At 38.5% G+C, this 26,576-nt stretch overlaps 2 protein-coding genes across 2 annotated transcripts in view; both read right to left on the reverse strand.

Moving 5' to 3' along the window:
- Positions 1–19,350, reverse strand: part of LOC122980744 (serine/threonine-protein kinase 4-like) — a 43,663-nt gene extending 24,313 nt beyond the window's left edge. Inside the window, exons 1-9 of the mRNA XM_044349050.1 lie at positions 18,948–19,350; positions 13,249–13,329; positions 11,458–11,586; positions 9,918–10,032; positions 9,560–9,724; positions 8,307–8,474; positions 7,109–7,246; positions 6,644–6,775; positions 6,115–6,319 (exon numbers count right to left, since the gene is read on the reverse strand). Of these exons, the coding sequence (XP_044204985.1) occupies positions 6,115–6,319; positions 6,644–6,775; positions 7,109–7,246; positions 8,307–8,474; positions 9,560–9,724; positions 9,918–10,032; positions 11,458–11,586; positions 13,249–13,329; positions 18,948–18,991 (1,177 nt within the window). The 5' untranslated portion in view covers positions 18,992–19,350. The remainder of the gene's footprint in view (positions 1–6,114; positions 6,320–6,643; positions 6,776–7,108; positions 7,247–8,306; positions 8,475–9,559; positions 9,725–9,917; positions 10,033–11,457; positions 11,587–13,248; positions 13,330–18,947) is intronic.
- A 2,062-nt stretch (positions 19,351–21,412) lies between these two features.
- Positions 21,413–26,454, reverse strand: LOC122981458 (cytochrome c oxidase subunit 6C-1). The gene is made up of 4 exons (XM_044350206.1): positions 26,342–26,454; positions 23,726–23,840; positions 23,082–23,214; positions 21,413–21,547 (listed from the first exon to the last, which is right to left on the reverse strand). Exons 2-3 carry the CDS (start codon positions 23,828–23,830, stop codon positions 23,089–23,091), a joined length of 231 nt encoding a protein of 76 aa, XP_044206141.1. The 5' UTR covers positions 23,831–23,840; positions 26,342–26,454; the 3' UTR covers positions 21,413–21,547; positions 23,082–23,088.
- Positions 26,455–26,576: the final 122 nt, after the last annotated feature.

Raw genomic sequence — 26,576 nt, forward strand, 5'->3', positions numbered from 1 at the left:
TAAGATTCTGACAGACTGACATCAAAACAGACCTTTAACCTTTTTTTTTTTTTTTCCGATAAATCAAAATATTTATCTAAATAAACTCTATTGCAGCTGCTAGAAATACCTACATAAAAAAAATCCTAAAAACTAAACAGGCCCGTAATAACATTTGATTTTCTCTTTTGGGCTGCAACTAACAAATATTTTCATTATTAATTATTCTGCCTATTATTTTCTCCATTAATCATTTGTTCTATAAAACATTTCTAAAGCACAAGGTCATCAAGTTGATGCTTGTTTTCTTTGAGCTACAATCCAAAACCCAACAATAAATCTTACTGTAAGAAAAAGAAAAGCAGCTAATTCCCCAATTTTAGAAGCTGGAAGCATCATATAAATATTTAGCTTTTTTTGCTTGATAAATGACTTAAACGATTGACTGATTATCAAAATAGTCGCTGATCCATTGTCTTTCAATCAACTAATCATTGAAGCATCCATCTTTAACAAAGATAAAGAGATTTTTGGGTGGATTCTTAGATCTGATGGTCACATTAGTTTATTAATAAATCCACCCTGATTGTGAATGAGTCACTGTGCACAATGCAGAGGACAATAAGAGACGAGAATGACAGAGAGGTTTCTAGTCAGTGAAGGTTGGTGGCTAATCAGTGTAAATTAAAAGGCTTTTTATTATTCAGTACCGTTTGGGAGGATCAATATCTCATCTAATATCTTATCTCGATCCTCAGGGCCCCTTCAGCATCAGACTGTGGTCATTAGCTTGGGACACACACACACAGACAAATCCTCAAGAGCACAGGCATTAAAGGACACAACAGAGATACACACACTCACACTCACACAAAACACACAACTGAAGGATATTGGGAGTACTAATGTAATTATGAAGTCTAAATGTTCCTGTGTTAATGCGGTTGATCCTGCCAGCAGTGGAGATCTATACTAACTCAATAATAGGACATCAGACCGGAGACAGTGTGTGTGTGTGTATTTATGAGTATGTGTGTCACAGATTTATAAGTTGTCACAAAGTCTGACCCCTAATGTTGAATCATTAGTTAAGAAGTCGAATCGCTTTTTTTTTTTTTTTTTTAGCTGCGTCATTATAGCACGGTAGACTATAAAATTTTACAACCAAGTCTCTAAATCACCAAAATACAAAACTGTAATTAAAATAGAGAAGGTTAACAGAGATTAGAGCGACATAGAGCAACCTGACTGGTTTCTGTTGGCAGCTTTCAGCACCGGTGCTGAAGGTTAGCAAAGTCGGCTAAACGACATTTGAATCTACTGTTCAGCAGCCGACAGGAAAGACACTCTGTGGTTAAAACTGAACTACGACCAGGAAACACACTTTCTGGTTGTCTTACTGTCTATAAATTAGGGCTGTAGTCTGCTGGTCGACTGGTCGATATGCTCTTGTCTGACTGAATTCTCATTGGTCGAATAATCTCTGTGTTATTTTCATAAGGAGAAAAGTGCTACATCAACAGCTTTCCAAGATTAATCCATTATTTCCTGTGGCAGGAGGGACACACTAACAAATTACCTGTGATTACTTGTGTTTTCACAAGTTTGAACTCGCCCAACCTAATGGAGACTGCTGGGTCTAACTGTACTCAACGTTTACTGAAATCGATTAGTTGAAGATTATGTACGATTTCAGTCGACCAAGATTTCCTTCGGTTGACTACAGCCCTACTATAAATCAGGGCTGTCCCCGACTCCGGATATTCAGTCGACTCTAGAGTCAGCATGAGAATATGAGGCGTATTCTCATCTATATTTATATTTATCTTGTTACATATATTTCATTCTTATAGGCCTTCATACTAAATAACATTATACATGTCTGTTTCTTTATTCAATACAGCATCCTATGACAAATATTAATGTCTCCCTGCACTAAACTGATATACCAGTCTACATGAGTCTCATGTTTTACCTGTAAGACTCATGTTTTAATGCCGTTGTTCATCATTTATGATATGAAGGTGTCAGATTTCCACAGTCAGAGAAATTAAAAAGTGTGCATAATGGTATTAGTTCAGTTAAAATCCAAGTGCAGCACGGAGCGTCTCTCCTGCTGGCTGCTGACAGCGTTGTCAGGTGAAGAGTTCATCACACTGGATTAGAGGAGGAGACGTAGAGACGCCGGGACACGTCTGTTTAAACAGGAATTTAGCTGACTTTGCTGCATTTAACACCGGAGCTGAGAGCTTGGAGCAGAAAACAGTCGTCACGCTGTCCTCCGTTTCCGACTTCCCTCTCTCTGTTCTCATCATGTTTATGTATTTTGGTCATTTAGAAATGAGAATCAAATAATAAAAAATACAAGTTAACAAGTGTATAATGACATGGCTAAAAAAAAAAAAGGTAACGATTCCAGAGTTGAGAGTTTTAGGGGGCAGTCCTACTGTAAATGTGATTTTTTTCACATCACAAATGATGATCAAAGGCATTAAAATGTGAGTCTTACAGGTAAAACATGACACCTGACATGCAGTTGTTCTAGGAGTTTAAGTGTGGGACGGCGGCTTTGCAGGTGTGCAGGACTTTTCTGTAACTGGGTGGAGATCATGAATAATATACTTCTCATTGTAGATAAGGTGTATTGAAGAAAATCATCAGTAATAATAAAAAACAATCTGAAGTTTGTCTGTGCTTAGTGAACAAAAAGTGAAAGTGTTTTCTAAAATCATACTCTGCAGACGAAGGTGTTCTTTGGAATCAAGGGCCACGATGACAGCAAAGCACTCTGAGTTCTGAGGTAAAATAATGAAAAGTCTTATCTTAATATATTTATATTAATATTAAATGGCTCAGACCAACGCGTTTGGCCGGAAGGTGTCATCACTCCATGTTCAATATTCATAAAAATAAATGCATAGCTATAAGAAAAAGTAAGAACCACAAGCACATGACAAGCTATAATAGAGAAGTCGAATGGAACAACTTCAACCCAAGACGTTAAATATTTGACCTCAACTGGTGACTCAGCATGTGTGTGCATGCATCTGTCTGCATGTTCATGTCTACTGTGTTCAGCTTAAAGTCTCATGCTGTGGTTGTATATTAAGTGGGTGTATGTGTGTACATTCTGCTTCTGCTTGTACGCCCTGTGTGTGTATGTTTAAATCAACATCATTAATCAGCCGGTGTTGAGTCCACCTGTACGTTGTTACTCTGCAGGCGGCTCATTACACTGTGTTTTAACTACACTTATCTATGACTGCGTTCAGTCCCCAGTCACCATCCAAATGCTGCTGATTCCTGTAGGTGGATGTTACTGCTACTACACTGCAATGTCCTCAATATAAATCTCATTAGATGTTGTGCAGGAGCTGTAATATTATGACAATAACTTCCACAGTAGCTTTGCTTACATCAGGAAGGTATAACAAGTGTTTAAATGCTCAGGGGTTCGCATTACTGGAGTCACACAGAGCAAACACACACACACATCCAAACTTAATGTGCTCTAGTGTCTCATTGGGGTTAATTCTTTGTGTATAAAAACAAACACATAAAACGCACCCACAGACTGCCAGCACCAGTGAACTGAGTCCAACTCTCATTACGACTCCTTTCCAAGTACCCGATACATCCAACGCTTACAACTCCCACACTGCAATAAAAAAAGAGACTCCAAACAGACTGATACATCGCTAACATTATCTCTCAAAAAATGACTCAAAATCACTCCAGCAGAGGGTAATGCATTCATTGTATTAAGTGGGACCATGACATAATTTTGTTGGATCTGCTGGCCACCAAATTATCAACAGAAGTTGCTCCTCCAGCCTGATATAGTGCCCGTTTGTCCCGGTAATTGCATTCACCTCCAAGGTTTAAATTCATTCACAGCTGTGTCCTTACTCAGGGACAACTCTTCTGATGTCTGCAAACACATCATGACGGGTCTAATGGTTCCTCCGAACACAGCCAGGAAATGTGACAGATGCCTGAAATTTGAGGACACAACAGGTGCGTCCTTTGCAGCCCTCTAAAGCCAAAAATCCATTGTGAGCTGGTCACTCGTTTGCATCGGTCACTGAAAAATACATGAAACTAGACGGATCAATTAAAAGTTACAGCAACATGTAAATCATGAAAAGCAGGCAAAAAACCTCCAGTGTTTGTTCTTGTCAACAGTCTGGATAGATGATATACTACATACACTGTTAATCTAATAACACTGGGATAAAGAATTTTAAGTTATAAATATTTACCATCACAAATTTTCCTTCATTTGTTAAAGGTAAACTTTGCAACTCGTACTGTAAACTCTGCTACCACAGACCTTGCCTGAGTTAACCTCTGGTATTAAACACATCATCAAATGATCGAGGGCAAGTTCCTGGTGGTGCATCACAGCCTCTAAGAGACCCCCCCCACCCCAAAATAAAAACTTCTCTATGCAACAGAAAACCAGCAGATTGTTGGTTTTGAGGGCAGGAGTTGATGACCACTGATGTAGAGATTTTTTACAATTCTGAAAACCGTCATTTTGCCATAAGTGAGAACAGATATATAACACTGTATAATACACATAAACACATGCGAGTGTGCACAGATATCCTCCAGTTCACAGGTATGTCAGTGTGATGGTCACGCTGCGCCCTCTAGTGGATACAAAAAGAAACTCTACAGCTGCACCTGTTTGATGATTCTGAGAACATGCAGCTGATTCATAGAATGATTATTATTTTTATTAAGTGTTATCCTAAAGAACTTCCAAATTATTTAATGTCAAGGATGTTAAACAGGTATGAACTGTTCAATGTTTCCTCTGGGGGTTTCGGAAGAGTCTCAGCAGACAGACATCTCTCCGTTCTCCGTTCAAGAGCAGCTGAGATTGACACTAACATGAGAGTAGCTGGTCCATCTTAAAGGTCAGTCCACCTTAAGTGAGCCTGGTCAGGTTAGGCTAACCCATTGTTGCTAGCTTCGCGGCTAACACCCTTCACTCTTCCAGCAGTTGGAGAAACAACAGACGAGACTTTTCTTGCTCTTGAGAAGCTGCAGCATTTATTAACTGACACACTGTACATTTACTACTAACTGTTAACCTTCTGCGCCGCTCGCATTCACCGTCACTTTTCTGCCGCTAGCTCAACCACACGCTCACTACGCACACACATTACGCACTGTCCTATTCTTTAACAGAGGTAAGCTACTCTTATAACAGTAGCTTTCACGTAGATGTCCTTTATAGAATGAACATGTGAAATTTTAGCAGTGGTGCTGCAGAATGAATAGAGGGGAAACACTGTTGTTAAACTGCTTAAACTCACTGAACTCAAAGTCTTCATCACCTGTTTGATATGACGAGAGCAACTCAGAACAGTGAACGGGTGAATCTTAGTAATTAAGGTGATTAAGTATTAAATCTGAGACATAACCAGTAATTTTTTTCTGACCATAGATTCAAAGAAAGCTTTACACTCCATCAGGAAGGACTAATGTCATGACAATTGGCGTGATAACTCTAGTGTGTGTCAACGGTGTAACTTTTTTTGTTTTACAATAGTGACAGCATGTTCCTCATGAGCTGGTTCCTCTTCCACTGTTTTCAGTAAACTGGGAGCCAATTCCTCATCGTCTTTGTCAGACGTGATGATCCACAGTATCTCTGTTTGTTGATTGATATCTGACTGACACTTTTTATCGTACATGATTGATCACAGGACAGGGCGAAATGCAAGGAGATTAAAACATGAGACCTGCATCACCTGCAAAAACTACATGTTATCTCATACTGCAATGGACTGTCAGTGCCAGATGCTTCAAGTAGAGCTAGTTAGTGTTAGCTACCCGGCAGGCAGGGACAGACTAAACTAAGTAGAATCTGCACACTGTTCATTGGACTCATAACCAGAGATGATACCTCACAAACAAACAAACTGAGAGCTCAGATCAGTGTCTTTTGTCAGTATATCACTCTCGTGGTTGTGACTGATAAATTCACTATGAGTCAGCCGGAGCCAGCTAACCACACGGAGTCACGACACATCTTGTAAAAACAAAAATTCAAATTCCTTTGCTTTAATGCTCAGTCCTAATCCATCACTACTGTATGTGAGTGTTCTTAAAGGGTCTTACTTTTCATAGTACCAGCTTCTTCCTCATCCTCATCCTCAGGGTTGATGACCATGGTGCCGAGCTGTGACTGCAAGGTTCCCATGTCCTCGTGTTGGATCATGGTCCGTGCCGTACTGCCTCGAGAACTTGAACCAGCGGCCCGGATGGTTCCTGAGTCGCCGGTGCCCGCTCGCACCATGGTCCCCTGGTCAACCTCATCATCATCCTGAAACGCACAGGCAGAAGGGAAGTGAAATAATTGTCCTGTAAACTGCAATATAATTTCATTAAAATGAGCGTTTGTTTAAGTTTCAGTTAAGTTTCCCGCCTTTTTAAGTTCTAGTTACTTGTTTTATAAGTTAAATCAGGTAAATGAATGTAATACAGAAGTTGATGATGTTTTAGGGTTGTAGAACATTTGTCATCAATATCAAAGTGCTCAAAGAAAATTTAGCAACCATCTCAAATTCCGTCTTTGAACGCTTCTACAGCCTCGGATAACTTCTCCACTCCCCAATTGTCTTTGTTTTAAGATTCTTTAAGTCTGTACCGAGTTGTCATCATCTTCTGCGTCTTGTTCTCGCTGTTCTGCCTCCTCTTGTCTCTTCAGTTTGATCTCCATGGCATCTGTGATTAAAGCCCTGAGGATGGAACTGGACTTGGCTGACTTGATAAATGGATGCTGAAAGGAGGGAAGACAAAGAAAGAGAGAGAAAGATTAAACTGACAAGAGAAGTCGACAGCTTCCGACACATTTTCTGTTTTCTTTATAAGCTGCTTTTGACTCATTTTAATGGCTCTTAACCACATTAAAAATGCAACTTTTCTCACTACAATTCATGTAAACGTGTTATAGCCAAATTAAGATTATTATGGTGTAATATACGATTAACACAGCTACTGCAGAATACTCAATCCTGTATTTTCCTTGGTAATATAAAGGCTCGATTTCTGACCAAATACAGGCTGCCAAATAGTCAAATCAGTAGCAGCAGCAGGGTTATTACATCGTTACCTGTAGAAGCTGCGTGGCCGTCGCTCTGTTTTCTGGGTTTTTCACTAAACACTGGCTGACAAAGTCTCTAAACGGTTGAGACCACTGATCTGGGTTCCGAAACGTCGGGGGAGGGTTGGTGGGAATCATGAAGATGGCCTGGAAGAGGAAACACAATTCAGTAAATTCAAGATGAAGGTGTGCAAGCAGAGACATAAACTTAGCTGATAATACTTTAATTAGTTGATTGCTCACACTCAAACTATTTCATTCAAACACTCTTTCTGTCTTCATAAAGCAAACTGACTCTCTAACACACAGGTTCTCAAAGTCTGACCCTCGGGGCCAATTTCAAACAGTGATAATTTAAGTTTTTTGTCTGTATGTCCACTGTTGTTCAACATATAGCAAATATCTGTGCATGAATGGAGAGTTGAGAGTGTTGGTGTTCCAGGAATATAAGACTGACAATTAGTGATGTCATAAAGATGATAAAAGTACATATTAATGGATTTTGTCACTCCTGTTATTATCTTTGTTCCTTGTCTTACTTCGATTTGGAGGATATTCATACTCTCAGTTTTAGAACTACAGTTCCCATAATGCTTTGGGGGAATGTTAACACATAAAGCGTTGCTATGGATTCAGTGAGTTAGCTGCATGCTACAACTTTTTTTTAAACTTGTTTTTAGCATACATTTGTTTATATTTTGTCAAATTGACTCCATTAAAAGCATGCTGAGTTAAATATTATCACTTCCTGTTTGTAACGTACTCATGGATGTACAGATGGATCACTGCGATACTGAAGAAAACTAAAAAATGTGATGATTCTCATGCCTCGTGAATAAACATCCATAAATCCATAAATCATAGATAAGAGACGCTCAGAGCTTGCCTATCAGAGATGATGATATTCTCAGGAGGTGCAAGTCACACTGAATCTAAAAATATGTGTCTTGTTTGTTCAGATTTGACTTCTGATGGAGTTGTGACTCAAAGGAGAACAAGTTTTGATGCAAATTACGGCTCACGGCTCTCTTCTCTCCCCCCTTGGACTCCCTTGTGTCTCCAGAGTTTGAAAACCTCTGCTCTAATGTAACTACACACTCTTTCACACAGTACTTCCTCTTTACAAACACTTTATTTCTCACCTTCACACACTCACACACACACACTCTTTCACACATACACACAGATACTGTTCACGCTGTCTCACCCTCATGGGATGTATGTCGGCGTAGGGCGGCTTCCCCTCAGCCATCTCTATAGCCGTTATTCCCAGAGACCAGATGTCAGCCACGCAGTTGTAGCCGATCTCCTGTATGACCTCCGGAGCCATCCAGAACGGAGTGCCGATGACTGTGTTCCGCTTCGCCATGGTGTCCTGATGTAGAGGGGTGGAGGGAGAGAAAATGATTAACACTGTCAAAGCCAAGGGGACGAAGAGCATCTCAAGAACACAAGGACAGAGAATATCTTTACAGATCTAAATGGGTGTTTGATTTATGTAGCATGAGCAGCTGCACCATACAAATATTTCTAAAACTATTGTGCTATGAAGGTGTGATGTCACTGTTGGAGATACTGAATATCACAGTAAAGACATCATCAGTTATTTTAATTTACTGAAGGAAACCATCCTGATCCAGACAAATTAGCAGAAGTACTGAGCCCACAGTACCCCATCAGCACTGCCACTGGAAGTTTTTATCATTGTTAAGGTGGCTGTTTAATCCTTCAGACATGCTTGTCAGACAATAGAAATTCCCATTAACCCTCCCCCACCCTCCCCTCCCTCACCATTCTGACTTCAGGGGCTGTGAGCAGCCATTTCTGTAACTTTACGAAACAGATCAGCTGATATTTCACACCAACTTCCCGCGGTTATTGGCCAATTGTGGGGAGGTGAGAAAGAAGTCAGGGTTTCAGCCTCTATAGCTCTCCTTTTTCTTTCATTACACAACTGTTTCTGTCACTTTACATATAAACAACAAAGTGCAAAACTATGACTGCACTGAAAATATGTCTGAAAATATGTACCTTTATCTCCGTTCAGAGCCGTTCAGACCAACTATGAACACATCTGATTTCTGACGTGGTCGGACAACATGTTGCAAGAACTTGTTCTAATCTACCTTAAACTGACCTTTACACTCTCTGCTGATATTTCCCAGTAAGATGTCCTTTTAACTATTGAATGCAAACATTTTCTGCTGGAGTGAAAGTGAGCTGATTGGTTGACAGACATATTATCATTTCAGTCAGCCATGTTTTTTTAGTTTAATAGTCTTAATTTCCCCAGAATTCATAGTAAATTAGTTTATCTTAAGATTGCAAAAACTAGACAGCTCTATCAGGTCTATTAGTTAGATGTAATCCATAAAGAACACTTTGATGTGCCTATTTGCTCTCTCCCATTAGGCTTATTACACAAAAATACAAACATATACATTATATTTTTTTCCTTACTGTGAGTTGTCCAGCAACTCCAAAGTCGGCCAGTTTGGCCTGACCCTCTGAGTTCAGCAGGATGTTGCCTGCTTTGATGTCTCTGTGGATTTTCCTCATGAAGTGAAGATACTCCAGACCCTTTAAGGTAGACTGCACGATGGCAGCTATCTCCTCCTCTGTTAGCTGAATCACACATGTAGAGAAGGAAGAGAGATACATTAGTCACGGCACTCAAAATCATGTAGAGTGTGCTGCGGTCGAGTGTCTGTCTCCCTCTCTTTGTGACTTCATGCATGCAGATACATCAAAACACACTTACAGGAGGTTTACGCTATACAAACTGTGCGTATATGAGTGTGTTTGAGTGTTACGTTACCGTCTTGCTGCGTATTCGGATGATATCTAACACTGATCCGGCTCCACAATATTCCATGACGATCCACAGATCGCTGTTTTTGAAGTAGCTGCCATAGTACCGCACCACATGGGGACTGAACACAGAAATGTTTTTGTCACTTTATTTATTTCAGCCACTTTAAAATTCAAAGTATTTCTGTTGCTGCATCAACTGATAGCAACATTATCATTCATTTGGAGTCATGTTTCTGTCCACCTGGTGAATCTAAGTCCAATATTCACTCTCTTTTAGCTCTGTTTTTGTTCTCCACCAACTCCTGAGGGAAATATCTGGCTCTTCAGCTGCTAAATGCTCCACTATGTTCACCAGCTAGTCTTTTTAGAGCTTCTTCTCTAAAAACAGCTGCCTGCTGTGACTGAAAACGACGCTATGAGAGCGCTGAGAGTGAACCAAAACAGTAAAGTTGCAGCCGGACAGATAAACAATGAGCTGAAACTCACTATAAAGCTCCGTAAAGCTGAGAGGAGCTGCAGAGTGGCTGATAATTCTCTGTAGGTTCATCACTACGAGCCACAACCAACACATTACACACTGACAGCTCAGACATTGTTATTATAAGAAATATTGATTATAGCCGCTTTCACAACAGAGCGTTCTCAACCTTTCTGCCACCATGTTGTCATTCATGATAATATGAGCTTCTCTATGATGCATTTAAGTGAAATTCACTCTGAATTGGTTCAAATTTAGTTCCTAATGGAGTCAAAATATATTCAAACATAAATTATATTTAACATTTTACTTCTTTCACGAGTCCTTGTATAATAGATATAAATGTTCTGCTGTACATGTCACACGGAACAACAAACTGAGGCATGTTTAATGTTTCAAGCTAACTTTTAAAATCCCCATCAGGAGGAGGAGAAGCTATCAGGAAAACCACCTAACACATAAAAATGTACCAGCTGACTCCTTAGTAAACATGAGTGAAGCTGCTGCCATCACAGACCTACACACAGGTCATTTGTAAGAAATAACATTAAAAACACATGAACACTCACAGCACTATGTGAACACAATGATGACCTCTAAAGTAAAACTGAAAGCTCAGGAAACCAAACTGTCTGTTTGAATATGTCTGCATAACAAATGCAGAAACGTGTAACTCCTACATGAACCCACAGCTGCAGTATCACACTGTAGACTGTAAAAAAAACCAAAACAGTTTCATCACAAATAACTTTCTTTGGTACTTTTACCATATAGCAATGACACTGTTATACATTTTATGGCAGCAGCAGTTGAGTGTGTTTGTAGCTGATGGGAAACCCCCCCAAAAAAACCTGATACACACTGTTTCTGATTCCAGTTTCCACTAATAATGCACTTATTGTTAGTCAGATGGAAGAAATGATTGTAAAGTATCCTAGATTTCATAAAATAAAGCATACTTTAATAATGTAATGTAAAAACTAATGACTGGTAAGCTTTAGGTCACACCAGTAAAGCTGTTTTTATGGGTTTTTGTCAAAATTAAGATCACATACAATACAAGTACCTGTTACACTGCTGCATGATGGAGATTTCCTTGATGATCTCCTGAAGATCAGACTCCACAGGAACTTGTTTGATGGCTACAATCTCCCCCGTCTCTTTATAATGGGCTTTAAACACACAGCCATAAGACCTGCAGAGACACACAAAGACAGAGCTTTAAACATGCTGTGTTGCCTGTTTGCGTCACATGTGACCAAAAAGGGTTTGGTTATGTTCAAAAGGAAGTACGACGTAGTTCCTAACAGGCCACAGACCACCGTAGAGGAGAGGAGAGAGGTGATATTGTTTAAATATACTGCACTGGGTTGTTCATGTTCAAACTGAAAGAAACGGTTGTGTAAAGAATGAAAAAAAAAAAAAGAGAGCTAGAGAGACAAACTCAAACCCCTCGCTTCTCTCTCTTCTCCGCACGTGTGGTTTTTGTCAGTTTTGCAAACTTTTTGCCACGAACTTTCCACTTTCAACAGATGAATGAATGTGAAAACAAACATCCAACCAGTGTAACGAGTAGGAAACACATGTTTGAGTGGACTGAGAGGTCTTTAAGTTGGTCTCAAGTGAACCACATTTACTAAACAGCAGGTTTGCTACATTTTAATGTCCCCACCTCACTGCATTGACACACATAATTCTAAAAAAAAAAAAAAAAAAAAAAAAAAAAAAAAAAAAAAAAAAAAAAAAAAAAGCATAACTAAAATTACATTTATTACATTTTCATTCACTAAACTAGGCTTGTATGATTCAAACTGACTCAAACCAATAATTATTCTAATAAAGAGACTTAAAGTAAATCAGGATCAGGAGTCCAAACCTTTATGTCATGTTGAGCTTTTAAAGCATGAGGAACTAAAGGTTATCAGCCGTCAACATCTGTCACTTTAAGTGTCCTTTCCTGTCGCTGGTTTGGATTATTCTCTTGTCATTTTCTCACAACTTGGCTTTGGTCATTTTCACACGTTTTTTTTTTGTTTGTTCTCACCTGCCAAAGTGAACTAAAACGGAAGGAAACGTGCAAAGGCTCCAATAAACAACTTTAACTGTTACGTGGATATTAATGTGATTAACAGCTTAGCTTATGTTGCAGAAAGAAACCATAGAAGAGTTTTACAGAGTATGTTTCTTTAAACTGGAGGGTCATTAAATAGTGTTGAAAAATGACGGTGTCAGCTCTAACACACACACGCACACACACACTCACACACAAATAGCGTCAATCAGCCTCGCTCAGAACAGGAAGTGCGTTGAGAAACAGGATATGAAGAGGCAATGTTTATGTTGATGGGCACCAGAGAAGGGAGGAGTAGCATTGATGGCTCAGGGAGGGTACGGCGAGATGTTTTAACACTGAATCGAAGCGCGCCCTTATCATTTGAAATATCTATAATAGCATTTCTCCCAGTCAAAACTGTATTCTCACTAGTCAGAATGGTAATTAATAACATTCTTAGTGGTAGAAATTGTGTTTCAAGATATCTACAACTTTTGTTATACTAGTCAAAAACAAATTTAAGATATGTAAAAATCCTTAAAATTATAAATAGCAACTTTAACATTTAATAGACATCCACACTGTCATTCATCCTTGGACAAATGATGTCACCTTTGCACCAACTTCAGATGTCCACCATTATATTTTTGCAACTCTTACTAGGAAAAACTCCCATTGAATTAGCTATATATGTCATAACGGCCATGGGAGGGAGAGGAGATGAGACAGATGGAGAGACGGGGGGGGGGGGGGGATTGTGCTTCTGTGTCATCATCTGACTGACTGTGCGACTAAATGACTCACCCTTCACCCAGCTTCTCCAGGACATCAAAGACTTCCTCTGGCTGCTTGGTGAGGCTGTCCTCGCTCAGCTTCTTAAACTGCCTGTAATGACAATCAAGAGACGGATATGAAATGTTGAAGGCGGTGGCTGCATGCAGATGAGAAAAGAAAAAGAGACTGAAAGAGTTAAGGTGAAACTTTTCACTGTAAAAAGTTTCAGATAACCGCTTATTCCTTTCGCTATCACCTTCCACTATCTGTGTGACATAAACTACTAAAAGTTTTCAGTCACAAGTGATTCACTTGTTACTGCACATTTATAATGATTTTGTCCATTACACAGTAGAGCTGCAACAGTTAGTTGAGTAATCTATTAACAGAAAATAAAAGCAATTATTTTGATTTATTGTTTAAGTCATTTTTCAGGCAAATAAATACTTTAACTTCTCAAATGAGAGGATTTTTCTGCTGTTCTTCATCATATACGACAATAAATTGAATGTCTTTAGGTTTAAGACTGTTGGTCAGACAAAAAAAGCTAATTAAAGACATCAGCATGTGGTTGATGATATTGTAAATGGCATTTTTATGGAGTTAACTAAATGATTAACTGATTAAATGATCGGTGTAGGAACTGGTAATGAAAATAATCATCAGTTGCTGCACTGTTGCACAGTAAAAAATAGGGCTGTAGTCAACCAAAGAAAAACTTGGTCGACTGAAATCGTACATAATCTTCAACTAATCGATTAGTTGCGGGTAGGTTTGGGGGGGTGTAACGGAACAGAGTGCACAGTGAACTCACAAACTCCGTTTTGCCTCTTCAGGTTAGGCTAACCTATTGTTGCTAAGTCTGTACTGTACATTTATTGCCAGACAGAACTTACCGCTAACCTTTTCCTCTGCCCCGCTCGCATCCTCCGTCACTTCTCTGCCGCCTTTTCCCGCTCGCCACGCAAACATACTAAGCACTGCCCTATTCCTAAACGGAGTTACGCTACCAATATTTAGCGTTATTTTTGGCATTAAGAACTATCTTTTGGCCTGGCGGGGGTTCGTTAATAATATTACAGGAGAAACGCTCAGTAAACATTCAATACGTTCAGTAAACACTCAGTAAACGTTGAGTACAGTTAGACCCAGCAGTCTCCGTTAGGTTGGGCGAGTTCAAAGTTGTGAAAACAACGGGGGTGTTTTGAATACACCCCCGTCGTTTTCACAGGTAATTTGTTAGTCTGTCCCTCCCGCCACAGGAAATAATGGATTAATCCTGGAAAGCTGTTGATGTAGCACTTTTCTCCTTATGAAAATAACACAGAGATTATTCGATCAATGAGAATTTAGTCGGACGAGAGCATATCAACCAACTAATCGACCAGGAGACTACAGCCCTAGTAAAAAACATCTCAGAATGTCAATATTTTAGACAGTAATGAGGAGTTAAACAGTATCACCACCATTTATTCTTGTTTCTACAGAGTCTTCATGCGTTTATTGGTTAAAAATCAGAACCAGGCAGAATATTTAGTTCATCCTCCTCTTGTGTGTCGCTGATCACCTTTTGTTCCCTCCTACAAAAACTTCTCCAGATGTCTCACAAGCCAAGAGACAAAAATAGTCTCAGTGCACAAGCAAAAATAGATCCAAACATGTCTTGGATGCAGTTTGTGACAAGCCTTTCTAAAGGGAAACTACAAGAAGACAGATGGAAACATCAAATTAAGTTAAATCAAAGACGCAAAGCTTTACTGCTGCTCCACTCTCACATATTTGGAGCATCAACTGTCTGATTTCCATTCAGAAGTCTGTATCACAAAGACTTGCATGTATCTATTGGTGCTTATGTACAATATTTAATCTACTTTATCAATGTTTCTCATATACAGAACTAATTTGGACAGTTTTGCCCATTTGGACGTTGTGACTAGGATAATAAATCTTTGAATTGTCACATTTCTGTAATCAAGATATTATGATGTCATCTCGCAATATTGAGATTAAATCAATATATCCCAGCTTTATTTGGAGAGATGCACTGTGTTAGGTCATGAGTGAGTATTAACATGAGGTTGATTTGAATGTTTACATAAGAGCAGGTTTGTTCCAGTGCTGCAGGAGCATTAAAACAGCAGTGACATCTGACCTTTGGGGCAAATAAACTCAATCAATCAATCAATCAATTTCCTGTTGAGTAATAGAAAGAGATGGGAGCTTGTTACAGCTGCCCTTCTGATTCTGACACTTTAATATCTCCAGATGTTAAACATTGTACTCTTGAAGAAATAAAAACTTAAACCACAAAAAACGAGGGCAGCGAGTCTTTACTCAGTCCTGCAGGAACAGAAAAAACTTAGTTTAAACTTCTTTTTTTAATCTTCTGAGTCTCTGAAACAGACTTTTCTTGTTTGTCACATGGTGAGCTCATAACAGAGCTCATTTGTCAATAAGTCTGCAGCTTTCTTTTAAGCCTCTCTGGTTCAATTCAGGCTGCCCAGTGTATAGATAGACTTCAAGCCACAAGCCGCAGAAAACACAGAGAGCTGAGCATTGAAACGGTCATCTAGCGTAGCAGCCCATAATCTGCTTTTCAAGTGGACTCTGTGAACTTCTTCGGTTTCATGTGTGTATCCGCTGCGGCTAGAAGTACAGGACGTGCTAAATGTTTACATTACTAAAATTAAAATGTTCTTTTCCTTGTTTAACTACTTCTATTTTTGATAGGAATGCAGCCTACATTCAGTACTGACTGCTGCTTGTAATGTTCTTCTTCGAAGATAAGACCTCATTTTTAATACGTTTCTAATTGTTCCGGTTGAAGAGCGATTTGTAAGAACTTTCTATATTTTTAGAAGATGATTCTGTGAAACTTACAGGCTTCACTGGAACGCTGCTGCAATAAAAATAACTGGAAACTACATCGACTTCATGAGGAAACGCTGGATGACTGAGAGGACATGATAACAAGAGAGCTGCTGTGTGTTTAACCAGCATCCTCCTGATGAGTGGACAGAATAGGAACTCTTCAGTTCCTACTGTCTCTCTCTCACACACACACACACACACACACACACACACACACACACACACACACACACACACACAGCAGCTCAACTGAACAAACAAATCACTTTCTAAAACAATAAACCAACAGAAAGTGTCCCCGCTCGTCTTTTAGTTTTCTTTTCTTATTTCGAGCGTCACCATTACAACTCTTCATTGGTTTCTGATAGTTTTTATGCAATGTGTGTTTTTTTTACACCTTTAACCTTTAAGTCTACCGACATGTGTGTTTTATTCTTACTTTAATGGCCAGTTTCAACACATTTGATTTATTTTATTTGTATAACAACTGAGTTTGTTCACAGTGGCCTATTAATAATTGTCATGGTTTTAACAGCACGTTGCCATCGTAAAAAATGTATAAACATTTACCTTCAGGTTAAAAGAGCAGAGGTGTTATTTCACACATATATATATATATAATGAGCATGACTACTGTTTAGTTCTCTACTAACTAAACTGATCATGAGATGACGTGTCAGGGTCTTGCCGCTTCTGCTGAACTATTTCCTGGGGGAATCTCTAACTTGGGCAGCAACTAATGCTGATTTTATTATTAATTAATATGCTATTTATTAAACTTAACTGATAAATTGTTTTTAGTACTCAATGTCAAATGTCAAATATGGCATTATAATTCATCAGAGCCTCAGCTGACGTCTTCAAATTGCCTCTTTTGTCTGATGAACTCTTTACAACTCAAAGACATCCAGTTTCCTGTCATGTAGAACAGAGATAAGCAGGTGAAGCTCACTTTAGAGAAGCTGCAAGAAGCAAAACTTTGACAATTAAATGGACTATTAGATCAACTGACTGATTGTTTCAGCTCTAATTCTAATTATTTGGATCTTAGGTAGAAGTATGAACCTAAACCGCAGAATTAACACATTTAAAGAAACCACCGACAGGATTTTGAAGTCATTATACCACATTTATACTCCTGTCTTGCATTAAACATCTCTAAATTGTACTCAGCTTGTTTGCTGACTACCTACTGAACAACAGAAATACAGTTAGCAATCAGTCACATACAGGAGTACAAAATGATTAATGAATGATTAATTCCACCAATCTATGGACAGAAGATTAATCGGCAACTACTTTGATGAGCGAATAATCGTTTTACTCATTTTTTTTAAGCAAAAACGCTTCAGATTTGCTGGTTGCAGCTTCTTGAATGTGAGAGTTTGAAGTTTTTCTGTGTCAAACATGACAGTAAACAGGATATCTTTAGATTTTGGACAGTTGTAGGTTGCAGCTCTATATTTGATGGTTCAAGGTTCTCAAATGTACTCAAATATAAGAATTTGCTGCACTTCATGGTCTTCAAGTAATTTTAATATTTTGGGGATTTGGACTGGTGTTCATTATTCTTCACCAAAACATCATAAGTCTTTCCAGCAGCTTAATTTTTCTGCTATTAAAAACCTGTGCTGATGTCTCTGACTCCTGTCGCCATGGAAACCCACCTCAAAAACCTGAGTGTCTCCCAGCTCTTCTAATAATAATAATAATAATAACGATGCACTTAATAGGTACTGCACTTACACAGCGTTAAAAATATACAACATAAAGCAGATGAAAAAACATTCCTGAATAAAAAGGCTTTTAAGCCCATTTTAAAAGGGTTTCTATAGATACACACACCTGATGACCGATGAGCATGAATTACTGCATCTGCTCTAATCTGATTTAATCAAACATGTCCAGATTAAAGCAGCTAAACCCAGATTTACAAAGCCAATGAAGGCATTAATTGGATCAGCGGGGCTTTGATAGTGACAAGTCCTGGGATTAAACACAACACAGGCGCTCTGTTAATTCTATAAGGAGGTGGCCGCTGTGGGAACGGCTGTAAGTCATGACGGATGATGACAAGAGTAAATAATGTTTAAACTAAACAAATGTGGCAACATTTTCTGACATACATTAAGAGTGCTACGTCTTAGAGAGGGATTGGAGTGACGGTGAACAGAATATAAAGAAACTCTGAAATGCTGGGGTTGTTCTTTTTGACTGCCTTTTTCTTTCTGTTTGCCTGTTTTATTTGTAGATATAAATGGGAACTGTGTGTTTGTTTGACATTTAGAGGCTACTATATATAGATACAGATAGATAGATAGATTAACAGATAGATAGATAAATAAATAGATAGATAGATAGATAGATAGATAGATGGATAGATAGATAGATAGATGCCACAGCAGCTACTTAATATAAATAAAAATATAAAAACAATGAGGTTAACAGGTAAAAGAAACGAATGCAATTAAATGTAATTACAGAAACATTTTCTTGAGGCTCCGGTTGCCATGGCAAACCTCAACTTCAGATCAGCTGCATTTCACTAATATTGAAACAAACTGCTTCTCATTCAGAGAACCAAGAATTTTGCAAAAAAAAAAAAAAAAAAAAAAAAAAACGTTAATTGAAGGCGGCTCGAAATAATTTAAATAAGACATCCGGTAACAGAAAGTTGAGATGTTTTACTGTAATTTTCTTTAAAGCCAACTCGTTTCCACTGACAGGCGGTTATGTAATATTATCCCCTCTAAGATATTTGGCAGATTCTCAGCCCATCGACGGGCTGCACAGGTCGAATCAATGAGGATGTCAGGTATCTAAACCCCGTGTGTTTTCATTCTTTAGCATAACGTTACCTGCGAGGGTGACTCCTCATCTGTACTTTGTCCTTGTTCTCCATGTTTGTCCTCTTCTGTGTTTTCTCGGGGGGTACTTTTCTAGTCGTCGGTGGTCAAACTTGACCGAGCAACGTCTCAAACTAGACAGTCGACGCTAACAGTAACAGACCGTTAGCAGCTAGCAGCTAGCCCGCTACCGCCGCCGCGGGAAACATAACGTCTGTTCCTCATTTTGTAAAACGAGCTTGACACACTGATCAGACGTCGCCCGGTTGTCGTGTCCTCGCCGCCGGGTTCATCCTCCTCCAGTGTCGGGACAACTTTGGACTTGTTTGGCAGACAAACGCTGTGTGACATCCACTTGAACAAACCAGGAAGAGTAGTGAAGAGACGGCAGGAAGGCGGTCCCGAACAAAGACCGCAGTACCGGACCGGCAGGGGGCGACAGATACACCGAGTACTGTAGACTAGTAACTGAGTACATTTACTCAAGTACTGTACTGCCAGGACAGTTATGAGGTACTTGTACTTTACGTGAGTATTTCCATGTGATACTACTTTATACTTCCACTCCACTACGTTTCAGAGGGAAATATTGTACTTTCTACTCCACTACATTTATTTAACAGCTTTAGTTACTTTTCAGATGAAGATTTGACACAATGGGTAATATAACAATCTTTTAAAATACAAGACATTGTTAATTAAAGATGAAACCAGTGGTTTCCAACCTTTTTGGCTTTTGACGTCTTACAAAAAGCAGTGTGTAGTCGGGGTCACATTTCACATGTCTATGAGTTGTTAACAGCTCCACCAAATAGTGATTTTTCCCTCTAAACTTCTCACATGCTTTCATTTCAATAAATGTTCAAATGATCCAATATTTCAGCAAAAATCAAAGATTAGAGAAAAAGTCCAAAAACTGAAAACAGATTTGTGTATCAGAACTTTGTTTTTTCTTCTTTCCTCTCCCATTAATCATCTCACGACCCCTCAGATTTATCTGCTGACCCTTTGGAGGGGCCCGACCCCTAGGTTGGGAACCACTGGACTAAACTAGCTAACTGTATATAAAGTAGTGTAAACTAGCTCCACCTCCAGCAGCTACAACAGTAACATGCTGCTCTAACACTGATGCTTCACTATTAATAATCTAATGATGTCATATATAATAATATATCAGTCAGAGGGACCAAACCACTACTTTTACTGCAATACTTTAACTACATCAAGCTCATAATACTTATGTACTTTTACTAGTTTAGGATTTTTCATGCAGGACATATATTGCTGTATTACTACTTTTCCTGAAGTAAAAGATCTGAGTCTACTTCTTCCACCACTGGTGGTAGGCAAATAGTGGCCGGAGGGCCAAATCCGGCCCTCCAACAAAAATATTTGGCCCCATAATGAAAGCTGAAGTTTTCTTCTTATAGATACATCAGATCTTTTACATGAGTCTTCATAAATCTACAGTAGATAATGATGTAAACACAAAGCTCATGCAAATTCCAATAAATATGACCTTGTAACATCTTCTAAATGTATATAATTTGGTCGATCAGAACAGATTTGTGTCAAGAACAGTACTTTGAAGTCATGAAGCAGCCCTCTGTTTATTGTGTGCAGATAAGTTATCAATTACATTTCTATTCTTGTAATGTAACACAGAGGATGTTTGTTTATGAGTCATTTTTGCCACATCAAAAACAAAATCAGTGTTTTATTAGCCATATTCACCCTATTTAACATTTATAAGCAGCATATAAACAGTTAATTCATGTTTATAACAGGCTATGATGTAGTTGTAAGCATATATGAGTGTTTATTAATGTATTTGTCAATTACTATTATCTCCTCCTGTGGGCATCTTGCTGGTATACAAACAGATAATGAATATATGCTAAAACAGTTGTAATCACGTAAAATATTTCTTAATTGTTAACATGCTGCTTATAAATGCAAAATAAGGGGATTGAAGTTACAGTGTTTCCTCTCTGAAAAGAAATGCTACTGACAGCTGTCAAAGATTTAAATATTAAAATGTAGATGGTTGTGAAACAGCTCCAGAAAAAACAGATGTTAAAACATTGCTTTCGCTCTTTGTGAGGTTTAGTAGGCAGCAGCTTCTTAACGCTGCAGTTTGAGTGACAGTCAAAGGTGCATATTGTGTCATATCATATCCTATTAGGATAATATATAAAGTATATTGATTGTGAGTGCTGTGTCCCTCTTCCTACAACATGTACTAAACCCAGAAGAGAAAGATGTTAATACTCTTCTTCTCCAGAGATTTTTAGAACTTTGGGTACCTGTCCATATTGTACAACAACATACATGTATAGTAGTGAATTTAATATTACAAGGTTTTTTTTTCTGTGCTAACTAGATCAAATTGATGTAAAAAAAAACCCCAAAACAAAACACCATATGTGACAGAGTGAATTATCTCAGCAACACTGTAAAAAAAGACAAAAGGGCTCTCACATTAATAGAATAGTTTATTTCAGAGGAACATAACAGCATAGCGACGTTCACATCTGATCAGTTAATTACATCCAAAGGGGGCAAGAAGGAACGTCATCTTCAGAGCGGGAATGAATGACAGGGAAGAAAATCTGGAACAAGAAAAACAAAATCACAATTAGATATTAAAACATTATTTTAAAGTTAAAGAGCTTGTCCTTTCTTGGAGTAACTCTACTTGTATGGTCTGTCTGCACTGCATATGAGGTACTGGTTCTTAATGGTAAACCCTTAAACCCTGTGAGTCACTGTGACCAGTTACAGTATCTAACATGATTAACACACTAGGTTAACACATAGGTTGTTTGTACCTGCACTGTCTGGTTAAGTTTAGGCAAAAAAACCACTTGGTTTGATTAAGGGAAAAGATCAAGGTTTGTGTTAAAATATTCACTTGAAACCTTGTTACTACTTCCTTAAAGTTAGGCAACCTTTGTCGTCATAGCAACAGTAAACACTGCCCAACCTGCCTCCTCCTAATGAGGAAGTCACCTTATATAGACTTCAGCTGAGCTGCATCACTTCTCCAGGTCATAACTACTACGGCCACTAGATGGCGTTTATCACTCAAACATAACTAAAGGTCATCTTTGGTGACTGAATTTATATTTTACTTGGGAGGACGGGCTCCTTTAATGGGACTTAAAGTACCAGTGAAATCAAAATACATTTTCCCAGATTTAATACTGTGTCCCTGTGTTAATTGTTCATTTATCACTTGTTATCTGCCAAATGTATGCCAAAAAAATCAGTATCAGACTATTTTTTTACATCAAAATCATTTTCTCTTCCTGTAAATGGTTTCAAATATTTGATGCAGTGTTTCTTTTGTAATTTTAATACAGCTGTGGTGCTTTGGGCAATAATTCAAGCTTTGTCTCATATGTGTCACAGTTTGGGTCCAAGTTATGTTTAAAGTTGAGGCTCTAGTGTTTTAAAGTGTTTTTAATAACTATATAATCAAGTAGTCAGCATCTGGACTACACTTTAGTTTTAGATAATATTAAGGCTAAATTACATTCTTTATTTTGATTGAACATTTTCTGTTGCAGTGGTTGTAATGTTCTTGCACTGCTGCTAAATGAATACAGAGGAAACACTGTGGTGACTCATCCTGCATCACTCACACCCAATCAAATGTGACTTTGGGCGAGTAGCAGCCACATCGGTCATATAAAACCACCACACGTCAACCTTTGTGGGTCGTAGTGGCTAAAAGAGCGATATGGAGAGAGACAGGAAGAGATGTGGGTTTGGATATCAGTGGGCAAAAACTGTGTTTTCATTTCCAAAACACTGTGACTGCTGAGGTCCAATTCATTCATCTCTCCCTTGTCTTCCTCCTGAACTAACAGGTGAGGAAGGTGTGTGTGAAGCCAACAGTCCCCCAACTCTGTAAGACCCAATCAAATGTGAAGGATTTGATTTAAATCCCTCTTGTAACTGTACAACGCTCAAATATTTCATATCACTGGAGCAGAAGCTAAAGACGCTCTAACGTCCATTTTATTGGGACTTAAACGGTGCTCTGGTCATGAAGAAATAATGTTTCATCTCAGAAGTATTTTCTAATGCTTGAATGGTTATGGTTATCCATTAATCCAACCCCGTCGATGGAAGACTCACAGTGGGTTTACTCCCCAGAGGGCCGCACGCTCTCGAAGATGCCGGCTTCCCTCATGGCGTTGAAGTCTTTGACAGCGTCGTACTGCTTGTAGAAGTCAGCGTAGGCCTGTTTCCTGGGCTCTGTCACTCCGTACTGTGGGGAACAAAAGACATGTCTGTTTTATTCACAAGATAAAGATATTACTGACAGTCACAAGAGAAAATGTTAAATAAGCTTCAAAGATCCACAACTGGTTGTAGGATACGATTCTGACGAGGTAATTTAAAGAAAAGCAAAGCAGCGTTTCCCTCAGGAAGTTGGTTAGTGCTGATAAGGTGGACAAAAGATTAGCGACATCTTTCTATATAATGTCCAACACAACCATTAATTATGGCCTCAAAAATGATCACTGAGGTTTTTTTTTTGAAGGACTGTTTCACTGATTGTTTAACAGGACTAATAAACTGGCACGTGGCACAATACCTAATTTTTGTCTTCACAGTACAACTGACATAACATCAAAAATGTGTTATTTTGTTTCTCATGTCCACTGATTTTTAAAATGGTCAAAATCCTGATCTTAAATATTAATAAAACTGTGAAGTGTTCCCATCATGTCTGCATCTTTTCAGTCATAACTGCGGCTGTGTGTCTCTGCTCTCACCTTGAACCCGAGTGCAGCCACCAAGGACAGAGTGAAAGCGATGGGCAGGTGAAACCTCAGGCGCTTTCCCAGCAGCCCCCTCATTGCAGGCTTTGCAAGAGACATGTTGGATCACCTGCAGAAACAAGACGTCAAGACAAAAGTCCAGCTGAGTCATACAAACAATTCATTATCAACTAATCTGCCAATTATCTGCTTGATTAATCATTTAGTCTATGAAATGTTAAAAAAACAGTACAAAAAATTGCATTCACGATTTCTCAGAGGCTACAGTGATGTTTTCAATTTGCTTGTTTTGTCTGACTAACAGTCCAAAACCTTCAAATATTCAAGTCACTGTCGTACATGATAAAGAAAAACAGCAAATCTTCACATATAAGAAGTTGGTATCATAAAATGACATTATTTCATTTTGCAGACTACAGGTAGCGGTGGTTGTGAACGGCCTCTTTAAAGTTGTGCCATCTGAGCCAACGATCATTTCTTGAATTACATTCTGATGCAAATTGCAAAATGTAACTTGACTGAATGAATCTAAAGTCTAAAATTGAATTCTATATCTGAAGATGACAAAACTTTGAATTTGGGCAAAACCAAGGTGACAGCGGACCGTCAATTTATGAGTAGTTGCTTTTACAATTTACCAGTATAATCATGGCGCATATTTTTTTAAAAATTAGAAAATAGAAAGTAGAGTGCTGACAGTAAGGGAGGAGGGAGAGACAACGTGAAAGGTCTCCATAGCAACACTGCTTTTAGGTGGTCAGCCATTAAAAATCCTGTGACATAATCTTCTGAACTCATCAATGAATACAATATTATTGACGATAAGGTCTTGGATGTATCAGGAATTTCAGCTCTATTATCCCAGAAAAAACACCATTAAATAATATATTATAATAAACACCACCAACATATTGACAGGTCAGGTGCTCCACAGACCTGCTGCGTACAAATTACACTTTCTGCTATCAGTGAGATCAAAATTTATGACACAACTTGAGTATTAAAGAGTCACAAGTTTTGGTTAACAACTATTAAAATCTGTGAATCCATTTAATGGACAGGTTCGCAATTTTATTTCCGCGCTGTAATCATTCCTTCTGTTCATACTGGCTATTAAAAGATCCCCTTCAAATGTGCTTTCAATGTAAGTGATGGAGGACAAAATCCACAGTCATTTAGTGTAAAAATGCATTTAAATGTAGATGTGAAGCTTATACGAGGCTTCAGCAGTCTGAGTTAGTCATATCAAGTGGATATCTGACAAATTTACAGTCTTTTTAGCATCAAATTCCCTCTTTATGTTTCCTCGGACAGTGTTTCCCTGTTAGGCTGCGGTGGAAGTATAGTAAGAAAAAGAGGAACTTTGACACTAAAAAGACTAACGCTGAAAGATATCTACTTGATTTGACTCATTTGGACGCTGAAGCTTTATATTAGCTTCAGATACACTGGAGGAATGATTACAACAAAAACATGTTTCAATGTTCATCTGGGCTCCTGACTGCTGTTTTAAGACAGATTAAAAAATTGAGACCCTACCCTTTAAATACTACTGAGGCTCCATATTTGGTAACAGCTAATAAAATACAGTTTGTGAAAAAGTAGCTTAGATTCTGACCCAAAGGTAAATTAACATCTATGACCTTGAAATGAAATTCTCTCAAAATAGTGACTTTTCTTTTGTTCCACTTCCTTCACACATTTAGAGGATCGTGTAATAGGCATGACTCATGTTTGTGAGAAAATATTGATAACTGCAGGTATGATCATCAGTGGTGGAAAATAACTAAATACATTTATTCAAGTACTGTACTTATGTACATTTTGAGGCACTTGTACTTTACTTACTACCAGTGGTTTCCAACCTTTTTTCTTTTAACGTCTTACAAAAAGCAGTGTGTAGTCGGGGTCACATTACACATGTCTGAGTTGTTAACAGCTCCACCAAATAGTGATTTTTCCCTCTAAACTTCTCACATGCTTTCATTTCAATAAATGTTCAAATGATCCAATATTTCACCAAAAATCAAAGATTAGAGAAAACGAATGAATGAATATTTCTTCTCTGTCCGTCATTGTGTCCCTGAAGTCTGGTCGGCTGCCAGAACTGAAACCACCGTGTGACCTTTGCAGGAGCGTAACATTGTGTGTCCTGGTTTAAACTGAGCTATCTCACATTATTTTATGTAACGTTACACATTATTAAGGATTTTTAGAAGAATGCTTGCAAATATTGACAAAAAGGAAATGACACCCCTACGTTATATATAAGATATGGACGTACAGGCTTCCTCTATGCGGATTATGATAGTTTTTCTCTTCTATAAAAACATTAACAAAAGCTTTATATGGAAGATGTTGTTCTGTGTAGTTAACGGAACATGTTACACTTATTAGTCAGATACGTGTACCGAGCGCCGGTTAGCATTACATGCTAAGCTAACGTCAGCTAACGGCTGACCAGGCAGAGATATTGGAAGAAAATGGCGATTTTCTACGAAATTCGTTAAAACCCAGAAGCTGCTATTCATTTAACAGTTCAAACGCTATAAATTAGTTCACACAGTTCGACGAGCCCGTTTAAACAGTTCAGGATGAGGAAATACTCACGGGTTGGACTCACGACCTTCACAGAAAGCGCTAACAGACTGTGCAGCTACCGGAAGAGCTTCTACTGGTGCCTCCGAGGGACAAACCTAAATTCTGACAAAGCGAAGTCAGGGCAGATGAGGTCATAGACTGCAATGAAGCACAGGGGAGGACTGTACCATCAGGAAACTGCGTGGGGCCCCCACGCACTTATTGCAGCATAATATTGCAGTATTTCTTTATATGTATTTAGCAT

This window comes from Thunnus albacares, chromosome 4, assembly GCF_914725855.1.
Source record: "Thunnus albacares chromosome 4, fThuAlb1.1, whole genome shotgun sequence".
Classification (NCBI taxonomy): domain Eukaryota; kingdom Metazoa; phylum Chordata; class Actinopteri; order Scombriformes; family Scombridae; genus Thunnus; species Thunnus albacares.